Raw genomic sequence first — 13,626 nt, forward strand, 5'->3', positions numbered from 1 at the left:
CACCCTATTGTAATATGAGAAAGCATCACGGATTTTATGGTTAAGAGACAATGACAATGCTTCCTCCCCCGTAACTACAGAGGCTGGTCAACTTTGTTGCATTGCCCCTCAGACATTCACGCATGGTTTCTCTCGTTCACTTTTTGGTCAGTCCACTTAAGTCCATACTTACGCACTAATAGTTGGTATTGCATATTTCCCAGTGCTTGTCAGCATGGCACCCTTTGTAGTGGGGTCTTTCACCTCCATCATGAAGCTCCTGGGAATTCCTGTGCTCTTTTTAATTCTGGGAACAGGCTCAACATTTTTGTCCTGTTAAGAAAAGAAATGCAGACATAGCTCATCTTAAGACCCACACTTCAAATGACATTGCAATGATTATTTTAAGCAGCAAAAGCCTTCAGGGCTCTCCTTTTACCTAGCGTCAGGCTTGCTCAACTGAAATACTTATTTTCCTAAAGGAATATAGCCAGGATGTCCCAAAGGCTTGAGCAGTGTTTTGAACTCACTCGACATGCTTTGGCTTCACTTCAGGTTCCCTAAGGGTGAAATATCCCTTAGCTCACCACCCACTCAGACAAGAGACACAAACCCGCTCCTCCTCCAAAGCGCAATTCCGAGCGAGAGCTTCATTCGGTGCTCTGAAGCAGTCACTGGGGAAACTTATATTCACCCTCTCCATATGAAGGCTGAATTCCTACCTCATGCATATACATTCAGTGACTTAGGTCAAATGGCATGAATGCTCAGCCAGAGACTGGTGTAGTTAAAACAGGCAAATATTCAAGAGATGGCATCAACAGAAACACCATGGGTTTATACGGAGTACTAAAAACTGTGAACTGTCATCAGAAAGAGTCAAAAACCAGAAAACTTTCCAGTAATAGTGAAATATATAAAAATAAGCATCAAAGTTGACAGAGAAAGATCTATGGACATATTCAACGTCAATGACCTAGAAAAAAGAAAATGTTTCATTTCTAATTCCAGGTTTCCCTTGAATTTTGAAGGGCTTTGCAACATTGCCATCTAGCCTCTCTATTTCACCCCAAGAGAAACGAGTCTTAATAGCAGTGTTCACGCATTTGTTACCTAACTGCCAAGGGAAACTCTTAAAAACAAATCAACACCAGAAGTCCCCCACAATCTTACCCCATGTGTTGGGCAGTTCTTTATATAGTGGCCAGGTTTTCCACAACGGAAGCAAGTATATGATGGTGGAGGTGGACCCAAGGGTTTCTTCACGTAACTAAACGTTTTTTTTGGAAAAAAAGAGAAAGGCATGCATGTGTCTCTCTTGTTAAAACCAACACCTCTACAAGTTTTTCCAGAATCTTCAAAGAACAGATTTGACATTATCCACACTTACTTGATGGGATCATACTGGTGGCAAGACTGTATCATCACAGCTTTTACTTTGTCTTCTTCAGGAGCATTGGCTTCAGCCAGATTGGCAGTCTGTTTAACAGGGAATTGTTTGCCACACACATTAGAAATGCGTTTAAGCCCACACAGCCAAAGACAACCCCACTCACCCAGTCCTGTAAAGAGCACAGCGCTAGCTGAGGTTGCATGAAAACAGCTGCTTCTATAAAATACAGCTGTCCTGGAGATGTTCTGGGGAGTCCTTACGCCATTACGTGGTGTTTATGTGCCTGTTCACCTCCTTAAAAAGAGCATTCTGGGGCACTCAGAACCTTCGGCTCTGTTTGTACCTCACATAAAGGCTTGTGTCACCAACCCCATTTTCGTCCAAGTGGACTGAAGCTATGCGTAGTAAAAAATACATTATCCAGATTTTTAAGCTCCAGACTGTTTGAAGGAGAAGATATACTACAATTTATGAAACTGTGCAGCATCCAAAGATTGGATCTATAACTGTAATAACTAGAAATGCAGAAATGACCATGCTAGTGTCCACGTTCCAGAAACACCTCTAATTCGGCTGTTGCAAACCCTGCCTGAAATGTCCATCACTTACAGCCAATTAAATTGTTCTCTGAAAAATGTGTTAGTTTCCAATGCAACATTAACAAAACGTATGAAAAACAGTAAAGAGCTTCTGAAGTGCTGCTTCTTTGTGTCTGGAAGATGAGTAATACCACAACATGACGTTGAGGCTGATAAGGTGCTCCCCTTCTATCTTCCCAAACTGGCAACTCCTCATTACAGGACAGGATCAAAATATACAGACATTTCAAACTGAAAAGAAATACTTTAAATTCTTAAAAATCACATTAATGTTGTGTTCACATTACAGGAGTTATCCATCTATGGATCACAATATAAGATTTAAAAATACAAAGCAAACACTTTTTTTCTTTAGGCACTTGATGAGAATATAGATATACTTTAATAAGCTGGGCCAGAGAAATAGGGGCAGAAGAGTCATCAGTCTGTTCGCAATAAATTAAACACACGTTCACGTTAAACACATATTCATATTAAACACATATTCATATTCAAACACAAAAGCTAAGTGATACAATGTGAAAATGCAAAAAATACACTCCAAACCATTTTTATGGCAAGAAACAAGAAGCACACAACAAGCTATACAGACAGACATAGTACTAGCTATGGACAGGCAGATGTAGAACATGGCACCATGTTCAGTTGTGCAAACCTTCAACCTACGTGATCCAAAACCCATCATACATTATCTGTACCACACAAAGTCATTCAGGAAATATTCTAGTGTATTCCGTATGAAATACAATGCATTACTAGGCACAAATACCAATATTCACAGGAGAACTGTGCAAATGAGGGCATTACTCACTTTTTACTACGCTGAATCAAATGCACTGTACTTACAACATAGACTATCTTTTACTGGAAAATATCTACTAAGGTAATGTGTGGAAAATTAATACAAGGCTACATTGTTTAGAATTAAGAACAGTGTGTAGAAAAAAAGGCTGAGATTGTGTTTTTACGTACTGCTTTTGATGTTGCACTCACTGGCTCACTTCGACTTCTAGAAGAAGAAAGAAAGGTGATCAGAACTTAAAATAAGGCACTTGTACCCAACATAAAGCAGTGAAAACAGATTCTAAAACCTGAACATCAAAACTTTCTGTTCTGATACTCTAGTGAATGTGGAAATTTATACGTATACATAAACTGTTCCCTCTTGGTACATGCAGTGCAACTAAAGAAAAACCCCACAATCACATTTCTACTTTGTCACAAATTACTCCAAGACTGACAGATACAGAACACAACAGTGCAAGAGGAAGTCCTCAGATATTTTGTCTCTGCGACTAAGTATCAAAAGTATGAAGTCTCTACTACAGTTTTGTGGTCTTAAATAATCAACCATGAAAGTACGAAGGTAACTTTAGCCAATCCGTATATCCCTAGCATTACAAGTAGGTACCAGACAGAGTACTTCAGTTTCTAAGAAAGAATAGGGAGGCTCTAGACACTTTGAAGTGCAAGTTTACTGAAATGCAAAAAATCAGCCATCTGACAAAGAAATAACAAAAATGTCAGCAGCATCGTCTTTATAACAGTGTTTCTCTGTGGAAGCCCAAGCACTCTGTTCAGATATCTACCATATTTAGCCATGAAAGTGCCAAAATGTGCTAAATGTGTTACATATGCTATATTGACTAAAAATAGGCACAGAAATGACCTGAAAGCAGTTCCTAGGATTTGGGGGGAAAAAAAAGGTCTTAATTGCCCAAATCTGCTTTAAGATAATCTTGAAAATGCTACAATATCGTAGGAAATAGTTATTACATTTGAAAACTTGCTGAGAGTCCACATACTCATTGATCTGTGTCTCCATGCTACTCATCACCAATCAGACATGCAACCATTGATAGTGTTAACAAACTATCATCCAAAGGGTTACATCACTTTTGTAACATTTGATGTTACAAAGTTACATCATCCAAAGTGTCCCATGAGCAGAGGCAATTCAAAGGCTGCTGTGGAATTGATGTGCAAACAGAAAGGCTCATGCTTCCTGCCACTGCGAGAACACCACCAGGCTCACAACTACAGCCACCTGCCTCCTGAAGGTGAGCAAGTACAAGGAAATACCTTAGATCACCACACAATGCCTTCTTCATCCATGTACCTTGAAGGACATACTACAAGGCGAAAAACGCGTTTTTGAAGGCCTCTCCACCATTACAGCATACATCCATCATGCCCAAACATTCACCACTCCTCCAGCTGGTTCTGCAATGTTTCCAGCTGAAGGAATAGAAAGCTAATCTGCCTGCTTCATTTGCAACGCTGGAACAGCAGTGCCATTCTTTCCTTATCCCCACAGACAGGGATTTATTTGGTCTTTGATGCTAGCAGCATCTCTCCTCTCCTTTCAGGGCAGCAGTACCATACTAGGAGAGGGGGCCACCCAACCGGAAACGGAGGATGCATTGACAGGACAGCACTAAGCAGACGTATCTAAATTAACCCCCAAAACAAGGCCATGTTTATAAGCTCAAGGCTGTGGCGTCCAGCATTACTAGGGAGTGCCTGAAAGCACTGCAACGACTACTGCAGTAAGATGCCCAAAGTTTACATGCAGAGCCACAGAAATTCAGGGCTTTTTGCTTGCAAATGCTTCATGGGTACCAGGACGCTGCTGTACTGTTTGTTCAAGGCACACTGTAACTCATCAGTCTACTTTCTTTACTGAGAAGCAACAGCAGAAAGACATGGCAAAACCACAAGCTAATAATATCTACTCATTGTGGTGGAGAGGCATATCTTGAAGAAGGCTGGAAAACATGACCATTCAAACAATGCTAATGCAGCTGATAGAGAACTGGACTGTAGGAATACAGAAATGACAGCAATAATCCTCGAGTCAGGATGGCATTTGAATAGCTGTAATTTTAATCAATACACCCGATTCTCTGTCCTCCAAACAGCTTAGGAATACAGAATTAAATCCTGGAGCACGCATATCAGCTTAGGGTAAAAACCGACCTGGAAAGAGAACTCGTAACATTTGGTAACGTGCTAAACTGCTTCCTGAGGATCAAGTTTGGAAAGGATTAACTACTCCTTCATCGTACTCGCACAAAAGGCAACACGCTTTAGGATAGTGTTCTTCTTCTCTTGCTGGAAACAGGCATTGTCTTTAGGAAACTAATAGGAATCACTTAGGAATGCAACTTCTTGTTTGCATGGTTCCCCAGCTGGCAACCTTTGCTCTTTCCTCTATAGCTAGTATGCACAAAACCCAGATTTGGGGAGTAAGAATACCTGCTATATCCCTCCCCCAAATGCAAAAAATAGTCAAGCCCTGAGAATCAGACTCTTCTGAGATGGAAACAAATTCTCAGTTTACGCTACAATGCCTATCTATCTGTACTATAAAAGCACTAAAAGCAAACACATATGATGAGGAATCTCTCCACGGAGAGGGAACAGGATCTACAGCTTGGGTCTCAGAAAAATCAGCCCCAAGAACAAACCCAACAGACTCCTCTTCAAAGTTACCATTGTTGGAATTTGAACCCCATGTCCCAGCAGGCCTAAAAATGTAACTCTCCTTTGGGACAGGTACAGTAAAATCTACCCCATGACAACAAAAACTAACAGCAGCTTTAACGAGAAAGATACAGTCTGAATGCCTCTGTAAACTAATACCCATCCAAAAAGTTCACACACTGGAACCCCTAACAAAGAATACCATGCTTTATGGATACTCACATAACATATGTTTTGCTGGTAGCTTTAACACTTCCTGCAGGGATTCTTCTAACAATTACCGATGAGTTCCTAGGAATCAGGGCATTATCATCTGTGTATTCTGAAAACAACACAAACACAGGAAAAAACATGAGTCAGTTCGTAAGAATGTATATTAATATGTCATTACATAGCACTTCACAGAATCCCTTTCAGATTAAAAAGCAAAATGGTCTAGGTAACATCACGCCTTTATCGTCTCAACACACTAACAGGACATTTCAAGAAATCCTCAGGTCTGAGAATCAAACACAAGCAGCAACATCTTTTCCATGTTGTTAAAATAGTTTGAACGCCAACAGCAAAATGGCCTCAAAGGTCACTAAAGGAGAGTCTGCTACTGCATGAGGTTCTTTCTTGACTTAGCTTAAGTTGCTTTTGCTGCGCCGTTGCTTTCATAGCTGTTCACTAAAAACGATTCACCCATGAAGACTGACAGAACACAGAAGACAGCCTGCCATCTCTATTTCCTTGATAGTGGACATCCATCAACAGCCACACTTCTCAGCTGCTCAGTGCTTTACATTGACATGGAAACACAACTGGCACTGCTAGACGTTGGATCACAGAGATTCTGGAGATTTTTTGAGCTTGCTTTCACAAGTAGGGCAAAATTGGCTCCAACTAAGCTGGTATCTCCCCTCTTAAGCTCATCATCTAGTTTGAATCAGCCCAAGGGACGTGGATTCTTTTGATGCACTTTCTGCAGAGCAGAGAGACTCAAACAAAATTACTTAGGAAGACAGCCCTGAAGAGCCTTTCGAAAACAGCGTGTGCCTGAAGCTATCCATGCTTTGCCTTGGCTTACACCATGTTAGTCTACTGAAGAGGAGGAAAGCCTTCTGACCTTTTCTGTAAGGCCCAAACAAAAAAAAAAAACACAACTCCCTGAGACACTTGGTCTGAGTCAGCTTAAAACGCAAAGATCTCTCCATGAGAATGGTTTGTATGTTGTACTTACACGAGCTGGCTGTGACTAAATATTTTAAAGCACTATCAGCAGCCATTCCCTGTAATCTGCCTACAGCTGTACATACTAAAAGCCCTTAACTTGCAAACCGAATCAGAATGATGGTCTGAAAACCAAAGGTGCTGTATTATCTCCAGTCAAGCTCTGTCAGGGCAGTTTTGCTCAGTGATCACAGGCAAAATAGGAATATGTCACAATTTATGCTCCCTTTTTCAGTATATTATTCCTATGGGCAGGAACCTCTCTTAGACCAAAACATACCTACCAGAAGACATTATTTCAACCACACAATGAACATTTTACTTCTATTTCCAAATGACAGAATGCTTCTTCAGAAAACCGAGAAATCATTTCGCTGAAACTAATTCCTGATCTTGGCCCCTAAGAAACCGAACAGCAAGCTTCCTCTGGAATTCAGAGCAGTTTCAAACTGTCGGAGAAAGGACTCTTAATGATGAAAACAGAAGCTTTTACAGAAGTCGTATCCTAAAACCAACCCCTAGAGCTCTTCTCAAAAGGAAAATCTGACCATTACATAGCCACCTGTCAAGAAAGGCCTGCACTGGGACTTGGTGATGGAGGAGGAGCTCAAACAGTACTGAGGCCCAGACAAACAACTGGGAGATCATGCCAGCTGCAGTTCTAGAAGCCCAAAGCAGCTGTTTCTACCTGCTGAACAGAGTCATGCAGGCTATTCTCTGTGGTCCAGATCACAAACCACTGGATTAAGATCAGAGTCCCATTGCGGTTTTGGGTTGTTTCTTTTTTTTTTGTATTTTGCCTGAGAAGCAGAAGAGCACATTCTCCAAGTGTTTTGTGTCAGAATGTTACAGGGCAGGAAAGAGTACTCAAAACCCTGAGTTCTGGAGTTCGCAGTTCTTCCACAATATTGTGAGAACATCTCTTCTAAAAGACAGGTCAAGACATTCAGGTCAAATTCAAAGGAGGCAAGTTGAAAGGCATCATTCTTGAGCATAGGCCTTTGGAGGGAATTCTGCCTTTATAGAACGTGCCTCTATAGCAAGCACGGAAGAGGATGCACACACCCCTGCCCTTTAAAATAGGTCCTAACCATCCATTTTGCCTTGCCAGCATCTTCAAAGGAGTCCATCATATCATTTATTTTCCACTGATATTTACAGTCCTGTTTACTTTTTGCTTATATTAGCATTGCTGCTACTACTAGATTTCCAGTATGAAAAGTAACAGTTCCTGAACTGCAAAAGGTTAGAGTCCTCAGAAAAATCTGAACAAGTAGGCCATCTTCACTCAAGGTTCACTTTGTTCTTTCCAAGATTATTGCAACATTCAGTCAGGACTCCTGCACAGACAAAGTTATAAAAACCCAATACTTTATGTCCGCATGTAAAAATTCCAAACATCCCATTTAGGCAGAATATCCGGGTTGAGTTTTTCCCTTTCTCTTATGAAGGTGAGTTGAAGCATCTACATCTGATTAATAAAAACTGAAATTCACGGCTATGCATAGCAACCAAAAATTTGGCATACATATATCTGACACTGAAATGTATTCTCTAGCTTTGCTCTGAAAACCACTGGGGGATTTTTGCATTTTCACATGGAAAACAGCCTTACAAAAGCTTCAATAAGCATCTGTGTCACTCATATACCAAGTTTAAAATTTTATCCTCATTTTACAAAGGTCAAGGTGCAACACAACCTACCTAGAGGAGGATCTTGTCACTGTTAAACAAGAGTGATGCTCTTTCAGGTATGAAAGATACTCCTCCTTTGACTTCACCTGTAGGCAACACCACATTTAACAGAACCGAGCCAAGCAGATGCTTTTTCTTCACTGCATTCTGATCACGTATGTAAACAAAGCCACACACTGTGCAAAACTGGTAGTATGTATATTAGAGTAACACTTTATGGGGTAACATATTTAGGAGCATAAATTGTTCCTCTACAACTTTGCTTTCTGTTCCTCACCTGCTATAACAGAATTCAGGTGTTTGGCCTATTTCAAAACATTTTTTCTTCGGGTGATAATAATCGGGCTCCATCACAGTTTATTACCATCCAGCATTCTGCTTTTAAGGCTCTGTTTTACACAGACCCAACTGTTACAGGAGTGACGGCAGCCAGGTGGCCATTCAGCCTGCTAGCATTTGTGAAGCTGAAAGTACATTGGCAACTGCAGACAAAATTCACAGACCCTTCTGCAGCAAAGCCCTTAAAGCCAATTAGACATTTTTCAAAACCTCTTGACAACTGTATTCAATACTACATGAAGAATTCAAGACTGATGAAATCTATCTCTACCTGCACATGTCATGCAATCCAAGGGCATCCCTAAGACCCCTAACATTGTGCTCTTAAGCCTCTTCACGGACATTCTCCTGAAAATAGTTTCAATATCTGCAGAGAAACAGTGAGCTTTAGGTCCAACCACTTTAAATGCGAGGGCTGAAGTTGCAGTTATCACAGCATACATATTATTCTGTTTAAGTTTCAATACATCAAACAGGAAGAGAAAAAAAACCACTAGTACACATTGGAAAGAAAAGACTGTTGTTACAGTGTCACAGAACCACAGGGGGGAAAAAAAGAAAAAAAAAAAAAGAAATCTAATGTTTAAGGAATGGAAACACTTTACAAGTCTTTCTTTCTGAAAAGTCACATCCCAACGTCTTTCATCACTTTCAAACTTATCACGATGGCAGGTTACCAAACTGAAACATCATACTAAGTAATACGAAACCATTATCATCTCTGAGAATCAAGCACCATTTATTCGATTTAAAAGAATTTGTGACTTCTTTAAGAACGTTTCTTACATATAGTCACCATAAATGTTCTGCCATAAAACTGCAGTACTGCCCTGATATGGTTAACACATAGTAGCAGTAAAAAAAACCACCACGGTTAGAAACGAATGATGAAATGATGCTCAATAGCGTCTGAATGACAATGTCTTTGGTGTAGAAAAGGAGTTATATTAACAAGAAATTCCAAAGTGTAGTTTAGATACAGAGAATACTCATGTGCAAGATGGCTTTAAAGGGTCTGCATAGATTATAACTCCCAGATACACTCTTCATCCAAAATGTTGCTAGTGAGCAGTTTCTGCAACAGCCACTAAACCGGTTTTCCAGTGCAGTGGAGTCAAACAAGTTGAAGACAAAATTAAGTCACCAAACCCATTTTTTTCTTCTAATTAGCCATCTGTTCTATTTCCATCACTTTCAGCTTTCTCCACCAGATCTCAAAGAAATCTGACAACTTTGGTAGTATAAGATATCCTCCCACATTTCCTTATCATTTTACCTAGAAGAATTCCAGGAAACCAAAACTTTTGTAAGCCCTACACATCGAACATCAACCACGTATTCTTCTACGCCTAGCTCGCATCTAAAACACGAACCTGAATGCAGCTGTCAGAACATCAACTACAGAAGAACAGCTCTGTGAGGCCCCCAACACAAGTCACAGCTACCCATCGTGGCCGAATCACATTATCACTTCCCACACCACTTAATCCCCGGCACCGCTTGCCCTCCCAGTCCCCTCGCCTGCTGGCAGGATGGGCCCCAGACTGACTCACGCTACGTGGGGACAAGCCACAAAGAGCAGAGTGCAGCTCCCACAGGCCAGGGCTGCTGCAGTGCGGTCTGTGATGCCGCCAGCCAGTCGGACCCCAAGGCTCCGCACCCGCTGCCCCCACGCACCTTCTTTGGTCTGGGCATTGGTGATCTGCAGGTCGCAGTGGGTCGCCTTCAGCTTCTCGCGGCTCATGATCTGGCGCTTGAGGTCGCACAGGGAGATGTGGAGGCCGTTGAAGGTGACCGTATCATAGTTCACCTTCGAGGAGAACTTGTAGTGAACGCACGACATGGTTGGGGCCAGGCGGTGCCTGCTCCACAACGGCGTCTACTGTGGCAGAAGACGCCGCGGCCTCCGCGCCCGATTACGGCTCGCGGCGGCACGGGGAAGGGTCCACCGACGGGGCCAGGGCAATCAGCACAGGCTGAGGTGGAGTGGGCCGAAGGCACTCAAAGGCCACAGCACTCAGCCTCCGCTCCCTCTCTCGCACGCAGTGCTCCCAGGTCTGACTGCTCGCTATGGCGACTCAGGAGCCCCAGCCTCAGCGTTCCACCCAGGGGTTTCCTGGCCAACAACCAAATGTCCTGCGTCGAGCGTGTCACGGCGCACTCACAATGGCATACTGCACCCAGGTGCTGGCAGAATGATCACCATGGGGACCGAGGCTGTTTGCCCCAAACAAACCCCACACTGACCAAGTGCCACGGCAGGTACAGCAGCAGGCTCCCTCTCCTCCTGGAGCTCCTGCCCTCCAGGTAACCCCCCAGCCACTGTGCCTGCCAATATCTCACCCCATCACCCCTCTTCGCTTCCCCCAACAGAGAGCTTCCCTCTCCGTATGCTGATGGCATTGCAGGTGCCCACTGCGAGCTTCACCGTTCCGGCCATGCCTCCACAAGTCACTGCCTGCATGCTGCCCTCTCCTGCCCAGCTCCACCCCATCGCCTACCAGCTGGGGCAGGCCAGCGTCTGGCAGGGGGTGCCAGGGCCCCTGGGGACCCCGGGGCAGCTGCTGCAGATCCCCCATGTGCTGCCGCTGACCCCTGTGGCTGCTCCCTGTCCCCCTGCCTACGGCTGGAGACAGCACGGGGTGACGGGGATGCTGGTGCCCCACCAGCTGATGGGGCTGGGGCCATGGTCCATGGTCCACGGGGAGCCTCTGTACCCCATGGCTCAGGATTTGGTGCAGGGCCTCCCTGTGCTCCACACCCTGCCTGGCAGCACCAAGAAGATCTTGGAGGCGCCTGACAATGACATGGTCATCACGGACAGCATCCCCGATGCCAGCCCCCACCAACCTGCTCTGAATCCGCCACGCAGCGGAATGAAGACAAAACCCAAAGGTGAGTTTTGGGAGTTGGCAGACCCCATGGGCTGGCATCCCGTGCCAGGAAAGCTTGCATCACCCCCCGATTGGGATGGTTTTGATTGCTTTTTCAGCAGGGGTGTCCATCACGGAGGCCCCAGAGAAGACCCTGAACCTGCCCGAGCTGGGGCCAGATGCCTTCGCCGAGGCATTTCCTGAGCTGGCAGGGGACAACCTGCAGTTTCAGGATGACCAGTCATTCACCATCGACATCACCGACATCCTCGCCTGGCTCGACACCATGGATGGCAAAGGACACTGTCCCCGATGTCCCCGAAGTTCCCAACAGCCCCTGCTCGACCCCCCTCCTCAACAAGCTCCCTGACCTCTTCCGAGTACTGGGCAGAGGGCGTCTGCACCAAGGAGCGAGCAATGGCAGCGATGCTGGGGGACAAGGACACTGTACCCGAAGTCCCCAACATCCCCAATGTCCCCAACAGCACCACCTTCCTCAACCAGCCCCTCAACTTCTCAGAGTACAGGGCAGAGGGCAACTGCCCCGAGGACCGAGTGGCAGCAGCCATGCTGGGGAACGCCGACCCCTTCTTGGAGGTGGCGACGTCCCCCTTGCTGGATCCCAAGGAGAAGCAGGGCAGGGTGGCAGTGGTCCTCCCCATTTGCCTGCCAGACAGTCCCGTACAGACTTTGTGGAGAGTCCCATGGAGAGTCCCTCGAAGGGTCGCCCAGAGGGTCCTCCAGAGAATCCCCTGAAGGGTCCTCTGCTGAGCCCCGCAGATGCCCCCCAGCGTCATCGACCCTGCATGGCCCAACTGCTGGAGGAGGCCCTGCGGAGGCAGCCCCACGTGGTTTTGACCCACTTGCCACTACTGCCGGGTGTCGTCTCCTGCCGGGTGTTGCCCAGATCGGGCAAGGCGGGTGGCAAGAAGGCCAAGCGCCCCGCGCCGGCTGGCATGCCCAATACGCAAGAGCTCTCCCCGTGGGACAGCATCCCACCTAAGAAGAGGAAGAAGATGGTGGTGTGCAAGGTGGTAAAACACTCAAAAACCCTGTACGAGGGGAAGCCGTATGGGGACAGTACGGCGGCTGGCCGCAACAGGCAGCAGGCTGGCAGCAGCAAGTGGAGAGCATCTAATGGCAACAACAGCCCACCAAGCAAGCAGGAACCCTGAGGGATGCCAGGGGACAAAGTGCCCCACGCCCCCACAGCCGATGGTGATAGGTTGATAGAGAAGGTGTGGAGCACGGATCCCTGCGACATGCGACCTGCACCTGCCCATGCCAGCCCCAATCCTCACCCTTATCTCTGGTTCTTTCGTAATTCATTAAAGGTTTGATGTTCGTTTCACAGTGCCTCTGCCTGCAGTCATTCGTGCAGCGGGAGGCAGGGGGGTTAATGCAGCCCCTGCCGCATGTGTAGGTCTGACCCTCCACCTCTTCACCCCAGTATATGAGGAACCCCCCATGATTCTGGATGGAGACATTTCATCAGAACCTTAATTCCTGCATTCGGGGTAAATGAACTAGAAAGAGCTCTTAAAAATCTACCTGCTGCCATGGATGCCACAGACAATCGCACAGTAGATGCACTTTAGCCTTGCAAAAGGAAAATTCTTCTTTAGCTTTGATAGTAGGACAAAATCGTCTAGTACTTGATATGCTTACCCTTCAACAAGGAGGCGCCTGTGCACTGATTCATACCACCTGCTGCACCGATGTTAACAAATCTCGACAAATCCTACATGACGTCTGTGCCATTTCCAAACATTTACAAATGTTGCATCAAATCGCAATATATCCTGGGGGATTTTCACTTGCTGACTGGTTTAGTGGGATACCATCCTTAAATTTGCAAAACATATTAATGAAAACTCTTATTATTGTCATATTATTTATCCTATTAACAAGTTTTGTTTGGATTGTGATTCAGCTTTGCTTTGCCATAGAACCAAATGATCAAACACACCCATAGCAATTAATCTCGCATTGCCCCCCTGCTTGGGAAAGTCCTCCTCCTCCTCCACCATCTCTCCAGTCACGCCCAGCC

General features: G+C 45.1%; 1 protein-coding gene across 1 annotated transcript; it reads right to left on the reverse strand.

Annotated features, from left to right (window-relative positions):
• Positions 1 to 1,365: 1,365 nt before the first annotated feature.
• On the reverse strand, positions 1,366 to 10,546 carry LOC140645731 (E3 ubiquitin-protein ligase RBBP6-like). Its single transcript, XM_072849196.1, has 5 exons — positions 10,381 to 10,546; positions 5,680 to 5,779; positions 2,944 to 2,980; positions 2,331 to 2,396; positions 1,366 to 1,458 (listed from the first exon to the last, which is right to left on the reverse strand). The coding sequence occupies exons 1-5, from the start codon at positions 10,544 to 10,546 to the stop codon at positions 1,366 to 1,368; spliced, it is 462 nt and encodes a 153-aa protein (XP_072705297.1).
• Between the last annotated feature and the right edge of the window lie 3,080 nt (positions 10,547 to 13,626).

The sequence above is a fragment of the Ciconia boyciana genome, unplaced genomic scaffold, assembly GCF_034638445.1.
Source record: "Ciconia boyciana unplaced genomic scaffold, ASM3463844v1 HiC_scaffold_37, whole genome shotgun sequence".
Taxonomy (NCBI): Eukaryota; Metazoa; Chordata; class Aves; order Ciconiiformes; family Ciconiidae; genus Ciconia; species Ciconia boyciana.